General features: G+C 51.4%; 5 protein-coding genes across 5 annotated transcripts; 3 read left to right on the forward strand and 2 right to left on the reverse strand.

Moving 5' to 3' along the window:
- Positions 1–2,445: 2,445 nt before the first annotated feature.
- Positions 2,446–5,548, reverse strand: QC762_406450 (uncharacterized protein). Its single transcript, XM_062890097.1, has 3 exons — positions 4,598–5,548; positions 4,034–4,541; positions 2,446–3,975 (listed from the first exon to the last, which is right to left on the reverse strand). Exons 1-3 carry the CDS (start codon positions 5,102–5,104, stop codon positions 3,680–3,682), a joined length of 1,311 nt encoding a protein of 436 aa, XP_062743875.1. The 5' UTR covers positions 5,105–5,548; the 3' UTR covers positions 2,446–3,679.
- QC762_406460 (uncharacterized protein) lies at positions 2,618–3,428 on the forward strand (the record flags this gene model as incomplete). The annotated part of the gene is made up of 2 exons (XM_062890098.1): positions 2,618–2,854; positions 2,964–3,428. The coding sequence occupies 2 exons, from the start codon at positions 2,618–2,620 to the stop codon at positions 3,426–3,428; spliced, it is 702 nt and encodes a 233-aa protein (XP_062743876.1).
- A 492-nt stretch (positions 5,549–6,040) lies between the features above and the next one.
- CCT5 (T-complex protein 1 subunit epsilon) lies at positions 6,041–8,207 on the reverse strand. The gene is made up of 4 exons (XM_062890096.1): positions 8,012–8,207; positions 7,814–7,941; positions 6,624–7,740; positions 6,041–6,564 (listed from the first exon to the last, which is right to left on the reverse strand). The coding sequence occupies exons 2-4, from the start codon at positions 7,873–7,875 to the stop codon at positions 6,106–6,108; spliced, it is 1,638 nt and encodes a 545-aa protein (XP_062743877.1). The 5' UTR covers positions 7,876–7,941; positions 8,012–8,207; the 3' UTR covers positions 6,041–6,105.
- QC762_406430 (uncharacterized protein) lies at positions 8,190–11,433 on the forward strand. Its single transcript, XM_062890095.1, has 3 exons — positions 8,190–8,990; positions 9,015–9,767; positions 9,821–11,433. The coding sequence occupies exons 1-3, from the start codon at positions 8,705–8,707 to the stop codon at positions 11,206–11,208; spliced, it is 2,427 nt and encodes an 808-aa protein (XP_062743878.1). The 5' UTR covers positions 8,190–8,704; the 3' UTR covers positions 11,209–11,433.
- A 1,676-nt stretch (positions 11,434–13,109) lies between these two features.
- KAR2_2 (ATPase with role in protein import into the ER) lies at positions 13,110–15,998 on the forward strand. Its single transcript, XM_062890094.1, has 4 exons — positions 13,110–13,508; positions 13,579–13,598; positions 13,776–14,018; positions 14,063–15,998. Exons 1-4 carry the CDS (start codon positions 13,377–13,379, stop codon positions 15,669–15,671), a joined length of 2,004 nt encoding a protein of 667 aa, XP_062743879.1. The 5' UTR covers positions 13,110–13,376; the 3' UTR covers positions 15,672–15,998.
- The last annotated feature ends 427 nt before the right edge of the window (positions 15,999–16,425 follow it).

The raw sequence follows: 16,425 nt of genomic DNA on the forward strand, positions 1-16,425 counted from the left end.
CTCCATTACTGTAAAGGATGGCAACCTGACAGCACACACACACCCTTTCTTCTGCCTCGGCCAAAGCTTGGCGAATGCCGGATGATAGAGACAGGGCTGCACAGGGCCTGGGTTTACATCATGATTTTTGCAGTAAAGCTGTACACCCGGGAGTGCTAGGACATGGAGAGAACAAACCGGGGATGGAAATCACCGTGCCAGTCTGTGTCTTTGCAGATTCCAGAGTGAAGGGGTGGGTCACCACGTGGTGTGCTTGAAGTCAAGTTGTCGGAGAGGTATGCAAGATCGTGGCTTTTTGCGGGGAAAAGGTAAGCTCGTGGGCTCTGGCTTCGCATCTGTTGTCTTTTGATGTCTTTCCTCGGAAGGGTTGAGTGGCCTCTAAATTTGGCATGTGGTCCAATGACCCTGTGGTTGATGAAGACATTTATGTGTTGGACCAACTGACAGCGAGGGCTAGCCTCACTGGCACCTACAATCTGTTGTTTATTCTCATGGTGTTGCTGGATGAGGTTCACAAAGACCAGGTAATGAACTTGAAGCGTCTCTCCAGTGAGAGATCTAATGGTAGTCTCCGAGGATAGCTGTTTCAAGCTCTCCGTTTCATAACTTTGACATTCTGTGTGAGAAAATAAGATGATATCATGACGGCTAGTAACTTTCATCACCCGAGATCAATTCACTTTCAATTTATCGTTTTATGAACTTATCGCTTTATCTCTGACTTTATTGTTTTCTTGGTCAGAGCACTATGTCTTTTAATCGTGGAAACAGACACCAACGCAAGCCAACGGGACTCACGGCGGACCGTAAGGGGTCTGGCTATCTATCTTCCTTCAGGCTTCTGGCCCTTGATGATGCGGAAACTCACGTGCAAGCGTCGACATGAGTGCAAGACCGGAAGCATGTGCTTCAGGTTTGTGGGTAAACGGGCCATCCAGGGTCGCGACGTTGAGGTAGGTAGCATGTTGCCCGGTAGTCTGGAGCATTTGTTGGTGTGTATTTATGTTGTTTCCTGACTGTTCATTCTTCGGTACCACACACTCTTGTGGCTGACCACCGAGTTACCGGGAGTTGGGCTTTACTCCATGATGAAGTCATGCTCCTTCTTCACTCAGTTTGTGGTGGTGGCCCATCTTCACATGCCAAACTAGGCTGTGTTCTTCCATGGGGCGGCTTACGTACCTGAGCTGTCAAACCTGGCGCTGAATTAGCTATGCATTTCTCTCGCCTGGCTGGCTATGCATGAGCGCACAGATGGGGAGAATCATGGGGCAGGGGGTCGAGGGGTAGATTGGAGAGGCACGGCCAGTGTAATGACGTGCAGGGTCTGGTGGACGGGAAGAGTCGGAGGGTGTGGTTGGATGGGTGGTGCTCGGGCTTGTTTTGATGGAAGGAGTCGGCTTTTTCTGGGTTGGCTGGTGTTGGGAGAATGGGAGTGAAAGAAGTCGTCGGACTTGGATGAGGTTGGCATGTGGTTTACCTTGATGCCAATGCGAATGTTGTCTTCGCTTGAGACTACCTGGCCTAAGAGCTGTTGCGCAAAGAGTGAGGGAGAGTTGTAACAGACTATGTTATCTACTCTCGACCACACCATCTTCGCAAACCAGTGTTACGTCTCGGTGCTTCTAATCGTCACGCCCTAGCTTTACCATAGTGTTGTCTTGACTTGCTTCAACATCGTCTCCGCTTGATCTAGATGTTATCCGAGACTGATCGCAAGCTTATAAAATTTACCTTCTGTGCAAGAGAACAGATATATACAACCAAAGAGGGGAAAATATTATGTACTTGTTCCAAGCCAATTTCATCTGAAAGGTTGTGGATAGATAATTCGCTGGTGCATTTGTTTTTGCCTCTTATGAAGAGACCGCTACCCCTATTTATGCCCCCTTTTCGACTAGGTCTTGGCAGGATATATACGATGGCCGACATCACAAGTTGTAATGGGAAATAAGGACAACAAAAGGCCTGAAAGGTTGAAGAATGCGGAATATACGAGCTCTATTAACCTTCTTTCCCGTCATCGGGCGGAATACCTTAAGAGATGCTTAGTATCTTGGAGGCTCCTGTGCCGCACCAATACCGTGGTTGTTGACTCGCATTCCTCGCATTGGGAGAGCCGGGACACGCAAACCGTTCCCATGGGAGGTCACACAAGCTGTCAGCCAACCACCTCCGGTCTGATCGTCCAACAATGTTCTACTGCTCCAATTGTTTGACGTTAACCATTGAAATGAGGCCGCCAAGGCTTGAAGGCAATAAACTTAAAGATGAGAGTGTCGCCAAACCAATCGGATTAACCAAGGGAACCCGAGATTGAGCTGTGGCCAAGACTGAGTTGGTGATTGAAGTCTGGCTGGAAGGATGTAAAGAGGCGTATGGGAGACTTGAACACCACATGCTGGTAGTCTAGGAGGGATTAGAGTGAGAATGATGATGATTCTGCTCGGGATGGATCCGACGACAACGTTTACATCTCCTTGTATCGTCTTATACAACCAAAAGAACAATATGTCAACACACATGCCCGTGTATATAGCGCCCTCTTCTCTCAATGCATTGCCTGATCCTTTCCATCAACGCAAGTCTCCCCCTTTTCTCGTAGGGAGCCGTCAAAATGGCCAAAATCCCCACCACCCAAGTCTTCCAAAAGGGCTCCGTCTGGATGTACTCCCCTTCCCTGCCACTCGCCATCCTCTTTCTGATCCTCTATTTCTTCGCCTGTCTCTACATCACCTACCTCACCTTTTACCGGTACAAGACCTGGTACATGACCGTCTTCCCTCTTGGTGCTTTGCTGGAAGTGGCAGGCTACGCGGTGAGGATATACTCGGTCAAGAACCAGGGGAACATTGTACGCCCCCCTCCTCTAGACCCCCTTCCTACCCCCGAACACAGCCCAACCCTCCCTCTCAACCCCACCCATCCTTTCTTCTTGTCTCTAATTTCTAACCCAAAAAAAGGCCGCCTTCATAGCAACCCTCACCCTCCACGTCCTCGCCCCCCTCCTCTTTGCCGCAGGGAACTACCTCCTCCTCGGCCGGCTGATCTCTCACTCCCTCCCCACCCGGCACACCCTCCTCAAGATCCCCACCCGCTTCATAACCCGCCTCTTCGTCGGGTTCGACATCCTCGCCGCTGCGATCCAGGGGTCTGGGACCTCCATCGCCGCGTCGGCGAACTGGACTGGACTGAAGGCACTATCTGGAGTTGACGTGCTTGTTGCTGGGCTGGCGGTGCAGGTTGCGGGAGTGGGGGTTTTTCTTTTGGTTCTGGGGAGGTTTACTTTTCTGGTGAAACAGCTGGGGAGCAAGGGGGGAGGTTGGGGCGGGTTGCTGGTGGCGGTTTGGGTGTCGAGTGGGTTGATTTTCGTGAGTACTTCAATTGACTGGAGATGGTTGGTTGGGGAAAGGGAAGGAGGATGCTAATCATGGATAATACCTAGGTGAGGTGCATTTACCGGCTGGTCGAGTTCGTGGAGGGGATTGACGGGTATGCCTTTCGGAATGAGTGGTTGTTTTGGGTGTTTGAGGGGACGGGGATGCTACTGGCGATAGGGTTGTTTTGTGTTTGGCACCCGGGGGCTTGCTTGAAGAGGGGGGAGGTGACAGAGGGGGAGAAGAGTGAGGGGGGAAGTGACACTCAGGCGTGAGGTTGTTGTCAAGAGATGGCCGTTCACCTAGCGAGCAGCTAGCCTCCTGACATAATTCATCGGCCACTCTGCGTATTTTTCGTACTCGACAGGCAGCCCGGCAGCAAGCTTCTCCATCCAGGCAATGCAGGTTCTTTTTCGATAGGCAAAACGCCCACCTTTGTTGCACGTAGTGAGAGCAATGTGCCCGATGGCAAACTCGATGAGAACAAAGTGGATGAAGAGCAGTTGGGCTGGATGGTTGTTGGGGTCGATAAAGGGGGCGAACTCTTCATTGCTGGAGTGGTTGAATAAGGAATACAGGGCGGCAAACTGAGAAAAGGCTGTATAGGTAGCAAGTCAGCATTTGATCTCTCCCAGAAAGACCGGACTGGTACTGACCTTCTGACGCCGACGTCCTGGCAGCTTTTGCAATCGCCTCTGTTGAAGCCAAGAACTTGACCTCCAACGGGCTCTTACACAGAGGTCCGAGTGCCCTCAGAGACTTCAAAAAGTCACCAATGAGAATCTCCTCATCCTCGCTCAAATCCAAGGGAACGATCCCAATGACTCGTCGGACGCTATCACAGTACCCTTCCTGTGTAAACTCACGGAACAACGAGTTCTTCATGCTGCCCATAGCGGTATTTGCAATAATATGACACCCCCTAGACATGGCGAGAAACTCAGGCATACCCTCAGCCATACAGCTCGCTTGAAACGCCAAAGCCATCATAGCAGCAAACCTTGCATCCCCCTCAGCCTGTGAAGAGCAAGGCTTACTCAAACTGTTGTTAAGAGACTGTATCGCCTTGACACGGTGAGCCAGCGCTTGCGAAGAGCAATTCCCCCCATGCAAATCAAGATGTGACGCCGCCAGCCCAAGCATGGCATGCATAAGATAATCATACTGGTGCCCAGTCAGCGTAAGATACTCCCGAAGGTTCTCCAAGTTTGAGAGCTTACGCTATGCGACAAACACGCCGTCTGCATCCAAATCTGATCCCCCTGTATCGGCAAAGGCGGGTACGCAGTCACCAAAAAGTGATGAAAGTACCTCATATCCTCCTGCGTAAACACCGTAGCCGTCGATGACTGCAAGCTGTTCGTTGGGACCACCGTTATCACCGAAGCCGAAAACGCCGACGCCATTCTCGGCCGCTCAGGGTACTCACACACCAGTCCGACCCTCGCGCAGTTCGAGCAGGAGGGGATCGTCTCCTGGCATTTGACCTTTCGCCTCTTGCAGTGGAAGCAACCCAGCCGGGACTTTGTGTGTCCCTTTCGCGGGATTGGCCTTCGGCGGGCTCGAGTTCCTGGTTCTTTGGTGTGGGGTGTGCCGGTATGTGGGGTTGATACCTGTGCTGTCTCTGGCCCGGATGAGTCTTCTGCTGATTCGGGGACACCCCCAGGGGAACATGTCGAGCAGGGAACCCAGTGGTCAGAGGTTGGCGATGGGTGGTGGTTGTCCATCCTTGTTTGACGATGCACAAGTGGCTCTTGATCAAGGGTATATTCTCAAATTCTTTACATAAAAAGAGTGTTATAAAAATTCGGCCTTGGACATTCTCCCCTTTTGATGATGCGGCTGGGGTTGTCGTGGACTCGACGCTCTTCAAGGGTTTGGTCAGCACGACCACATTAAAGGGATGGGGCCGAATGACGCGTGTTTTGGGCTGTGTAAAACTAGAGGAAGTGCCATACGCTACCAAAAATTATCAAATCCAGGGGCTGTGCAGAAAGAGAAGTACGAATACTTCCACTTGCTTGCGTGTTGTTGGACGTTGGCGCTGATGGCAGGTAAGCAAGGGTTAGGGTTGCGATGGCAGGCTGAGAGAAGATGGCGATGTATAAGGTGCCGTGAGTTTAAGCTGAGATGATTTAATAGATGATTTAATTAGAATCATGGGATAGGACTTGTAGATGCTCATATAAAGCTGGGATCAAATGGTCCAGAAGCTCAGACACTGAGCTCTGGCGTTGTAGGCACCCTCACCACAAAATAGTTGACACACAAAAGTAGGTTAACTCATATTATACTCTGAACTATACTTTAAAAGTAAATTAATAAGCCCTTAAACGATATTTTAAAGCCTATTAACTATCGTTAAAGGCCTATAAATTATCTTTAAAAGCCTATAAACTATCTTTTAAAGGCCTATAGACTATCCTTCAAGGCATGTTAACCTACTTTAGTATCTCATTATTTTGTGGTAAGGGTGGTAGGATGTAGCTCAACTCACATGGGAACTTTAACAGGCCCCCATGCACTCAACCTCACTCCCTCACAAGATTCCTGCCGGAAGGACGCCCTGGTAGAAACGCACAACACCATAAAAGCCCCAAGGGTAAGCTTTTCCCAGACCTAATCCAGTACTACAAACTTATTAAGAGCAATCAACATAGTCATTACAACCCTCTCAGCATTGTAGGTATCTCAGCATGTCTAAGCTTTTATATGTACTCCGCCCATCTTAAAAGTCATCCTCCCCTGAGCCCGAGATGATAACATTGTTCACCTTGAGCACCATGCGGCACAGCTGTGTCGCCAACATGAGCTGCTGCTTCTTTCCAATCAATGGGTCAATAACAAACGCCTCCTTCATGTTGTTGGACCCGCGGCCCATGCAGTCCACACCCAGACGGCCACGGCCAGATGAGTCCTTGACCTGTTGAGACTTGACCTCGGCAAGAGTGGCAATAGGGTTGAGACCGCTGTTCTCGGCAAGGGCCATGGGGATGGCATCAAGAGCCTCGGCGAAGGCGCGCATGGCGTATTGCTCGAGACCGGGGGTCTTGACAGCCTCGTCCTCAACGGCCAGAGAGCATGCAATTTCGGCGGAACCACCACCATAGACAACGCGGTTGTCACGGACAAGGTTCCTTACGACGCAAAGGGCATCGTGGAGGGAGCGCTTGGCCTCATCGATAATCTATGGGAGGGTTAGTTGAAATCTGGTTCTCGGTAAAGATCTCTAGAGAATGTACATACCATCTTGTTGCTGCCCCTAACAAAGACTGTTACCGCACGAGTGTTGGCACACTCCTCGATAACAAGCATCTTTTCCCTTGTAGTGCCAAAGGTCATTTCTCTGACGATACCAGCGGTGCCAAGCTTCTCTGGCTTAAGGTCCTCGAATCTGGGAACAATACGGCCGTTTGTCGCAATGGCAATCAGCTCAATCTCTGGGCCACCAACCCATCTTACGGCGGGGAGCTCGTTCTGGAGGAGGAGATGGTTGGCCTCGTCGTCGAAACCCCACTGGCAAATGGCCAGATTGGCACCGGCATCCTTTATTTGTTGAATCATCTCGACAAACTTCTCGCGCTCGTAGCTTTGCAGCTTCTTGAACTCCTCGACGCTGCTGATCTCCAACTTGTGCTTGGTCTTGGGCTTGGGGGGCTCGAACGCGCACGTCAGAATGGCGATCTTGGCGTCCCGGACCTCGGAGGGCATCTGTGGGTGTGAGAAGTCCTTGTCGACAATAACACCCTTGACGAGGAGTGTGTCCTCAAGAGAGCCGCCGACCTTGCCGTCCATCTTGATCAGCTCAAAGTCGACATCCTTCCGTTCCAGATCCGCCACAGACAAGACCGCATCTACGGCGATCTTGGCAAACTGATCGTGAGCCTTGGAAACAATCTTGCTGCCCAAACTTGTTCTCGCAACCTTCGTCAGGTTCTCTGTGTTCTCCTTGTCAAACTCAATAACATCGGAAATTCTGTCGAGTTCCGCTACGGCAATGTCGCAGGCCTGATCGTAACCATCGGCGATGCGGATGGGGTGGATACCCTTGTCGATGAGCTCGGCGGCCTGTTCGAGGAGAGCACCGGCGAGGACGACAACACCAGTGGTGCCGTCACCGATTTCGTCGTCCTGGGACTTGGAAAGCTCCACAAGCAGCTTGGCTACGTGGTTTGTAATCTCCATCTGCTGCAGGATGGTCGCGCCATCGTTCGTTACTGTGATATCGCCGTCGGGGGAGATGAGGATCTTGTCGAGACCACGGGGCCCTAACGAGGTCTTGACGATGTTCGCAACGGTGCGGGCAGCGAGGATGTGGGACTTGACGGCTTCGTTGCCATACTGGCGCTTCTTCTTGCCCTGACTGAAAAGGGGTATTAGCGGGGCAACGTGGGGGAGGATGTGTTGGACTTGAAAGAATCGAGGGCGGTACTGACTCTCTGACTACAATGAAAGGCCGTCCCTGTTCATCTTTCATCACCGCCGCTGTGGTATGCATCCGTCAGTAACGCGGTGACCGTACCCCGGGGGAGGTGTCGTCGCATACCGTTCGACAAGTCCAAATCTATAAGCCGGGTAGTTAGCACGCTGGGGTCTGCTTAGGAATAAAGCGGTAAGGGTGCTCCTGGACATACTCATCGCCATCTTGAAGGATTGTTTGTTTGTCTCTTGTAGGAAGATGCGCCAAGGTCAGGGTCGTGGTGGTGCTGGCTTCCGAGACGGTTTCCAGAGGTTGGTCAATAAACAGGGCTCCTGGGCTTGCTCCTCCACCGCTAGGCAGCTTTCGCTATCGCCAGAGCTCAGACGCAATCTCAAAAAATTGACCCTCCCAGTTGGCGGCCACGGCAGAATCTAAGTCCGACTCAGCCCTGTGGTTGGCTGTCAACAGCCCGGCCCCTAGGAGCCCCGCGATTTGGGTGTTCACCGCCTTTGGGCACTGTGCCTGTGATGGTGGGGTTAACCTGGCAAAACGGCAGGACAACCCCGCCATCGACATCACTTGTCCCCATCACAGTTCAGAGAAGCTTCCAAGCAAGGTCAACGCCAAACCAATGCGCCTGGGCAGAACTCAAAAGACTGTAATTGAGAGGTTCACTTTCTTGAAGATCAGGGACTGTATTGGCGTCAATTCAGAATTCTTCATACCGCAACAGAGTTTTTCACACCACAACTCAAAATTCACACTCGCCACTCAAACAACTACTTAAACAGAGGACTCCCTCGCTCCAGCCTCGGATTTCTTTCACCCTAGACCAAGTCATCAACACCTGAACCGCACTTCCCACCAACACTAGCCAGATACACACAGATCTACACCAACCGACAAGATGTCGCGTCACAGAGCTATCCGCAACTTGGACTATGAGGAGGTGCTGGATGAGTACGAGGTGGATCTACAGGAAGAGGAGGAGAATCGACTTCTTATGGAACAGGGCGTGGTCGATGTTCGCAGTGCCCTCGACACGGAGGCGTCAAAGGTCACCAAAGAGCAAATCGAGGAGGCTCTCTGGCACTACTATTTTGACGTTGACAAATCGGTGACATATCTGACCAACAAATTCATCAACCGCCCAGCACCAAAGGCACCGAAGCCCGCCACCCAGAAGCCCACTGGTAAGTACCTAACCCCTGCAACAGCTACAATTTCCTGCGAGTTTGAAGACTCGTCAGACTGGGCCGAGAACAACCGACACGGACTGGGCGGCCGATGTTCACCACAGACGGGGTCTCGACAAGACGATGTGGGCTTCTGGGTGTCGGGATCATGCCCTTCATATCCCCTGCCCCAGGCATCCCTGCCTGCCCTCTTTCACGACATGCCTTGGGGAAACATCCCTAAGGATAGAGAAAGTGTCTTGATTCCGCCCGTGGTACCGCGATCGCGGTGTGGGCTTCTTGGAGGCACAGGAGCGGCGCCAAAGATGACCAAGCTCCAAGCACTGGCTGCAGCGAGGAAGAAGAAGGCTCAGGAGAAATCGTCGGAGCAAGAGGTGGAACAAACTCGAGCTCAGATGACGGGCCTTTCTGTCAGTAGCAGTTCGACAGAGAAGGAAAACATGCCCTTGTCAGGTGCATTCAGCAAGCGTCTCAAGACCTCTTCGTCAACTGCACAGGGGCGTGTGCCTATCATTCCTACAGAGCCGAGATCAGAGTCTGAGCAGCAGAGCGCCAATCCCATCACAAAAGAACCAGAGGTGGTCGAAGAGCCTGCTCAGGCCCCGCCTGTCAAGAAAGCTCAACCTTCCGCCTTTGCCCAGACGCTTTTTAGCAGCCATACCCCCGCCATCACCATCCGACAGGATGTGGTTACATTGGGACTCGCGCCGTCTGTCCTTGAAGCATTTTCGAAGCCCAGTCCGGATGACATCGTTCTCGCGGCTCAAGCGAAAGGTTCGCTTTCGACAAAGAGCGGATGCTAACATTGATGCTGATAGTTGATACAGCCGGAAAGAAGCCCCCAGCCGGTCAGAGCAAAAAGTCAAAATCAAGCAATACAGATTCACTATCCAGTTCGGTCTCGGAGCTGAAGATCGACGATACCCCTCTTCCAAAAAGCCGAAACATCAACGTTCTCTCCGAGTTTGAGAAGAGCACCAAAAAGAAGAGTGCCAGTTTTGTTGTGGTTGGCCATGTCGATGCTGGCAAGAGCACCATGATGGGTCGGCTACTACTTGACCTTGGTGTTGTTGACCAGCGTACTGTCGAGAAACTCCGAAAAGAAGCCCATACGATAGGCAAATCATCATTTGCTCTTGCTTGGGTTTTGGATCAGGGGTCAGAAGAGCGGACCCGCGGTGTCACCATTGATATTGCCACGAACCGATTCGAGACAGAGACGACAGCTTTCACCATCCTTGACGCCCCAGGACACAGAGACTTCATCCCCAACATGATAGCTGGGGCCAGCCAGGCTGATTTTGCCGTTCTTGTTATCGACGCCAGCACGGGTGCCTTTGAGTCCGGGCTCAAGGGCCAAACCAAGGAACACTCTCTCCTGCTTCGAAGCATGGGCGTGGCGCGCATTATTGTGGCCGTCAACAAGCTTGACATGGTGAATTGGTCACAGGAGAGATTTGACGAGATCAAGAACCAAGTCTCCGGATTCTTGTCGGCCACCGGCTTTCAAAAAATGAATATCGCCTTCGTACCAGTATCCGGGCTGCACGGTGACAACATGGTCAAAAGATCCGAGAACCCTGCTGTTGGGTGGTACACTGGACCCACCCTCATCGAAGAGCTTGAGCGTTCGGAACCAAGTGCTCGAGCTACGAAGAAGCCTCTCAGAGTCAACATTTCCGAGGTTTTCCGCACACAGCAAAGTCAGGCCACAGTTTCTGGACGTGTTGACGCCGGATCTTTGCAAATGGGAGACGCCGTTCTGGTCCAGCCGGCCACGGAGAAGGCCTTCATCAAGTCCATCCTTGTGGACGAGGCCCCGGCTGACTGGGCTGTCGCCGGACAGAGCGTGGTATTACATCTCAGCCACATCGACCCAATGCATGTCAAATCCGGCGACATTATCTGCGACCCCAACAAGCCAATCCCCAAAGATAAGACGTTCACGTTGAAGGCGCTGGCGTTTGACTTTTTGATGCCGATGCAAGTGGATGTCCACCGGGGACGACTACATTCGGCAGGGAAGATTATCGCGATGCCTGCGCTGCTGGACAAGACCACCGGTGGGGTGAAGAAGAAGAATCCAAGGCTGGTGAAGCCAGGGGAGGTTGCCAGAGTGCGAGTGGAGTTGGACGATCAGGTGCCGCTGGAGGCTGGTCAGAGGGTGGTTTTGAGAAGTGGTGGGGAGACTATTGCTGCTGGTTTGCTGGAGTGATTATCAAGATATCGATAGAGGGACAAGATAGGGATGCTGTAGGGGTTAATCAGTTTTCTTTTGTCAAGGCAAGCTATACCAGATATCTCTCGGGAATCCTTAGATAGGAGGGGCATGTGAATCTTTTTTTTGAGCTTTTGTGAAACAATCTCCGAGTTTTTCGTGGCTAGTATCTGAGCTTTTGTTAGACGGTATCTGAGCTTCTCAAGAAACCTGGAAGTTATCCCATACTTACAATCTCGCCATCTTTATACTGAGTGCGTTATACTACACAAGTATATTGCATTAAATAGAGGTAGGAAAGGTAAGGCCTTGTAGTGGGAGTGGAAGAGGCCCATAGACGTATGTAGGCTAAATACATACGGTAGCTTTCGCGAAACACCGCAATCTTCCAGGTTTAATGGATAGAAACCCAGGTGGCACTCCATATATGAGGTGGAAAGCTGATGGATCAAAAAGAGAGATATTGAGGAGAGCAGTATGAAGAATGATATGCCAGTCCTCCACCAGTGCCAGTCCACTTGACAGCCTTCTCCCAAATCAATTATCTTGCACCTATCATTTGGAGTGCCACACTGGCTTCGTCTAAAATAAAGTCTCTGTCCATCAAATAGTCTCTAAGCTTTTATTAGACAATCTCTCAGTTCTAAATAGACACTATCTGAGTGTTTATCAGATAGTACCCAAAGTTTTCATTAAATACAATCTACTTTATAAATTGTATGTCTAGGCGTTTAGTAACAATGATTTTGAGCTTTTACTAGCTAGTCTTGGACTTATGTTAGATAGTATTTGAGCTTTCATTGGACAGCAGCTTAGTTTTCATTAGATAGTATGAGTATGAGTGAAAGTGATTTTTTTTTAAAAAAAAAACCCGAAGCCAACGCAAGATAGGTACGCTGAACAGTGGCCCTGCCCACTGTAAGAAGGCGAAACAATTCGCCCGTCGGAGGTTGCCGGAGGTATCTAGAAATTGGCAGGAAGACATCTACAACCTCACAAGACTTCTTCACCTTAAAGATTTAGTCCCCACGAGCGGAGATTATTAGACACTATCTCAGCTTTTCAAGAAAATTATCCTATGCTTCGAGCTGAGCAACGTTGTATTTCCTGGGCACAGAGAGATGTCGTTGGAATTGGCATGCCGCCTCATCAATCAATCCAGCTTGGTGTTGATACAAGTGGGGCATCTTGGCGCTACCAAAAGCGGGAGGCGGATAGCCGCAAGCCGCAACTTTGGGAAAAGGCCACTCTGGCACTTGAGCAGGCAAGGATTGGTGCCGATGAGTGGTCCGTGAGTTGCCAATATGTGGGGTTATTGAAACTCCAGTGAACAGCTTGCAGTTCCATGCCCCAAGCTTCTGTTGGACGACAGAATCGTGTAGAAGCTTCAGGTGGACGTTGAGCAATGCAGTGTCGGAGCATCACTTGGGCGAAGTGAATAAACAGAGGCAAACATGGGATATGGACAGCATTGGAGGAGCACATGATTCAAGTAGAGGAAGTAGTTGAGGACAGAGAGAGACAGATCTGGAATCAGCTAGCGTATTGGATGATCTTGCAAGTGCTGATGAGAGCTCAACCCATTGTATCTAGGCGGTGCCTTTCGGAGCTCTAGGCGCGCTTCAGGTGCAGTTGAATGGATGGCAAAAAAGGAACAATCGGGGGAGGCTCAAGTAACAGTGACTCGTGGGAGAATATCAAGCTGCGGGGTAATTGGTGGGAGCAGCTTAAGGCTGCAAGTCACCGCTACCTTTGGTTCCCATGGAAGGTTGCAATAGCGGGGGCAAACCAACCAAGTGAATCGATTGGGCAGGCCCTGCAAGGCCCGGAAGGCGGGCGCGGGCTGCTGGCGGCCAGTGCTAAAGTGTGAGGTGGCTAGAGCCCAGAATAAGGACAGATTTCCCAATTCACCACCAGAAAATTTAAGGATACAAGTCAGCTTCTGCTCTCTTCCTTCTTCCTCTTCCTCTCCCCAATCCCAACGATTGATCCACCACTCCGGTACATCAACGTCCTCTCTTACCTGGTCAGCTGGTAGGATTGGTATTTGACGACAAGCCCATAGTTGGCATTCATCCTTTTTCCATACTCTTTGTCACACCTGCTAGCAGGAGAGCGAGAGGTTTTTTTTTCTTTACACGTCAGTCACACACACAGCCTTCGGCATGGAACGTCGATCGCGGAGCTGGGCCCTCGGCCTCAGCATCATTGGGTTTTTCGCCCTTCTCTTCTCTGCTGGCTTTGTCCAGCAAGTAAAAGCGGACGATGTCTCGGAATATGGCACTGTTATCGGTATTGTATGTTCTACCCCTCCACAGCCCTCCTTGGTTTGCGGTCAGGACAATTGCTAACGAGCATTCTCTACAGGATCTGGGAACCACCTACTCGTAAGTTCTACACAAACGACGGCGTCGTCGATTTCTCGAACCACCCCGCCGCTGCTGCTCTGGTCTTTGGTGCAACTGCGAGCACTTGTGACACGGTGTCAACTTTGACAGATCGTCAGTGCGGGGTGTGGGGGAGAAAAAGCAAACTTGGGAAGCAGGAAGCTAACTAGACCCTAGTTGCGTTGGTGTGATGCAGAAGGGCAAGGTCGAAATTCTCGTCAACGACCAAGGAAACCGTATTACCCCCTCTTATGTCGCCTTCACCGATGAGGAGAGATTAGTCGGAGACGCCGCCAAGAACCAGGCTCCCGCCAACCCCCACAACACTATCTACGATATCAAGCGCCTCATCGGCCGCAAGTTCTCTGAGAAGGAACTCCAGACTGATATCAAGCACTTCCCCTTCAAGTATGTACCCAATGACTTTTGAGTCGCTCCTGACAACCACTAACTTGCGTTTGCAGGGTCGTCTCCAAGAATGACAAGCCGGCCGTCACCGTCAAGGTCAATGGTGAGGACAAGACCTTCACCCCCGAGGAGATTTCCGCCATGGTTCTCGGCAAGATGAAGGAGACTGCTGAGAGCTATCTCGGCAAGAAGGTCACCCACGCCGTTGTTACCGTTCCCGCCTACTTCAACGACAACCAGCGCCAGGCCACCAAGGATGCCGGTATGATTGCCGGTCTCAACGTCCTTCGCATTGTCAACGAGCCCACCGCCGCTGCCATCGCTTACGGTCTTGATAAGACCGATGGCGAGCGCCAGATCATTGTCTACGACTTGGGTGGTGGCACTTTCGATGTTTCCCTCCTCTCCATCGACCAGGGTGTCTTTGAGGTTTTGGCTACTGCCGGTGATACTCATCTTGGTGGTGAGGATTTCGACCAGCGTGTCATTAACCACTTCGCCAAGACCTTCAACAAGAAGCACGGTGTTGATGTCACCACTGACGCCAAGGCCATGGGTAAGCTCAAGCGCGAGGCCGAGAAGGCCAAGCGTACCCTTTCCAGCCAGATGTCCACCCGTATTGAAATCGAGTCCCTTTTCGGTGGCAAGGACTTCTCTGAGACCCTTACCCGCGCCAAGTTCGAGGAGCTCAACAACGACCTCTTCCGCAAGACTCTCGAGCCTGTGAAACAGGTTCTCAAGGACGCCAAGGTTGCCAAGGGCGAGGTCGATGACATCGTTCTTGTTGGTGGTTCTACCCGTATCCCCAAGGTCCAGGCCCTCATTGAGGAGTTCTTTGGTGGCAAGAAGGCTTCCAAGGGCATCAACCCCGATGAGGCCGTCGCTTTCGGCGCTGCTGTCCAGGCTGGTGTTCTTTCCGGTGAGGAGGGTACTGAGGAAATCGTTCTCATGGATGTCAACCCTCTTACTCTCGGCATTGAGACCACTGGTGGTGTCATGACCAAGCTCATCACCCGCAACACCCCTATCCCTACCCGCAAGAGCCAGATCTTCTCCACCGCCGCTGATAACCAGCCCGTGGTCTTGATCCAGGTTTACGAGGGTGAGCGTTCCATGACCAAGGACAACAACCTCCTCGGCAAGTTCGAGCTTACTGGCATCCCCCCCGCTCCCCGTGGCGTTCCCCAAATCGAGGTCTCTTTCGAGCTCGACGCCAACGGAATTCTCAAGGTTTCCGCCCACGACAAGGGCACTGGCAAGGCCGAGTCCATCACCATCACCAACGACAAGGGCCGCCTTACCCAGGAGGAGATTGACCGCATGGTTGCCGAGGCTGAGAAGTACGCCGAGGAGGACAAGGCCACCCGTGAGCGCATTGAGGCTCGCAACGGTCTGGAGAATTACGCCTTCTCCCTGAAGAACCAGGTCAACGATGAGGAGGGTATGGGCAAGAAGATCTCAGAGGAGGACAAGGAGACCATCCTCGACGCCGTCAAGGAGACCCAGGACTGGCTTGAGGAGAATGCCGCCACTGCCTCCACCGAGGACTTCGAGGAGCAGAAGGAGAAGCTGTCTGGCGTTGCTTACCCCATCACCAGCAAGCTTTACAGCGCCGGTGGTGCCGGTGGCGAGGACGACGAGCCCGCTGGCCATGACGAGCTTTAAAGGAGTAACGTAGCATCATAGATTCCCCCAATGTTTTTTCGCGTTTTTTTGATGGCTCGATGAAAAAAGAGAGAATCATCATCACATAATGAAGGTCCTCGAAGAGATGATGTGTCGTATGTTTGTGGATGTGGTCTTTTGTGATTTTCGGGTTGGGTGAAATGGGTATATTCATCATGGTCATAGGAAGGAAGCAAGGATGGGCATATTATTCTGTGATTGTCTGGTGTGTGTCGGTTGTAGTAGGTGGCGGGCGCATCGCGGGCTTTTGTAAAGTATGTATGAAGTATAAAGAAAAAGAACCTACTTGAAACATTTGAATGTCCCAAGATGATGATGTGAATGTTGTCTGCTGAATCTTGGTTGAATGGAAGTTGGCAATGTTCGATGGGATGTGCTACGATGTCATCAAAGAGCATGATGGAGGCTATTTGGAACCGGACGTCTGACATTCGTAATTGCAGGAAAGAACAGTGGTTGGCCATGACTTTGATGCAGGTAGCATCGTGGTGATGATGTGACAGCCTCGAAGATATCAACCGTTGTCGCTGCGTCTTTGGTTGCATCCTCACCAACACCGGCATATCGCTGATCTATCACTTAATCCACTCATCAATTGCCTCACTTCTTCATTTGATTGTGAACTCTTGAAGATTTGGGCCGATTTTGCCACAAAATAGAGGCTATGTGTTGGTTGGAGTGCGGTGGGTTGGACTTGGGAGTGTTTGATGTGACAAGGTGGTTTGGGGATGGA

The sequence above is a fragment of the Podospora pseudocomata genome, chromosome 4 (genome assembly GCF_035222375.1).
Source record: "Podospora pseudocomata strain CBS 415.72m chromosome 4, whole genome shotgun sequence".
NCBI classification, from domain to species: Eukaryota; Fungi; Ascomycota; class Sordariomycetes; order Sordariales; family Podosporaceae; genus Podospora; species Podospora pseudocomata.

What these genes read in the sequence shown, in the direction of transcription:
- QC762_406450 (XM_062890097.1), bottom strand. Translation starts at nt 5,104, where the DNA reads ATGGACAACCACCACCCATCGCCAACCTCTGACCACTGGGTTCCCTGC. An exon ending in CGGCGTGTTTGTCGCATAGC is followed by an intron (nt 4,542 to 4,597) that starts GTAAGCTCTCAA and finishes ACTGGGCACCAG; the next exon opens with TATGATTATCTTATGCATGC. An exon ending in CAGGACGTCGGCGTCAGAAG is followed by an intron (nt 3,976 to 4,033) that starts GTCAGTACCAGT and finishes CTACCTATACAG; the next exon opens with CCTTTTCTCAGTTTGCCGCC.
- CCT5 (XM_062890096.1), bottom strand. Translation starts at nt 7,875, where the DNA reads ATGCATACCACAGCGGCGGTGATGAAAGATGAACAGGGACGGCCTTTC. An exon ending in CCTTTCATTGTAGTCAGAGA is followed by an intron (nt 7,741 to 7,813) that starts GTCAGTACCGCC and finishes ACCCCTTTTCAG; the next exon opens with TCAGGGCAAGAAGAAGCGCC. An exon ending in TTAGGGGCAGCAACAAGATG is followed by an intron (nt 6,565 to 6,623) that starts GTATGTACATTC and finishes ACCCTCCCATAG; the next exon opens with ATTATCGATGAGGCCAAGCG.
- QC762_406430 (XM_062890095.1), top strand. Translation starts at nt 8,705, where the DNA reads ATGTCGCGTCACAGAGCTATCCGCAACTTGGACTATGAGGAGGTGCTG. An exon ending in CGCCACCCAGAAGCCCACTG is followed by an intron (nt 8,991 to 9,014) that starts GTAAGTACCTAA and finishes CCCCTGCAACAG; the next exon opens with CTACAATTTCCTGCGAGTTT. An exon ending in TCTCGCGGCTCAAGCGAAAG is followed by an intron (nt 9,768 to 9,820) that starts GTTCGCTTTCGA and finishes TAGTTGATACAG; the next exon opens with CCGGAAAGAAGCCCCCAGCC.
- KAR2_2 (XM_062890094.1), top strand. Translation starts at nt 13,377, where the DNA reads ATGGAACGTCGATCGCGGAGCTGGGCCCTCGGCCTCAGCATCATTGGG. An exon ending in ATGGCACTGTTATCGGTATT is followed by an intron (nt 13,509 to 13,578) that starts GTATGTTCTACC and finishes CATTCTCTACAG; the next exon opens with GATCTGGGAACCACCTACTC. An exon ending in CCCTTCAAGTATGTACCCAA is followed by an intron (nt 14,019 to 14,062) that starts TGACTTTTGAGT and finishes TTGCGTTTGCAG; the next exon opens with GGTCGTCTCCAAGAATGACA.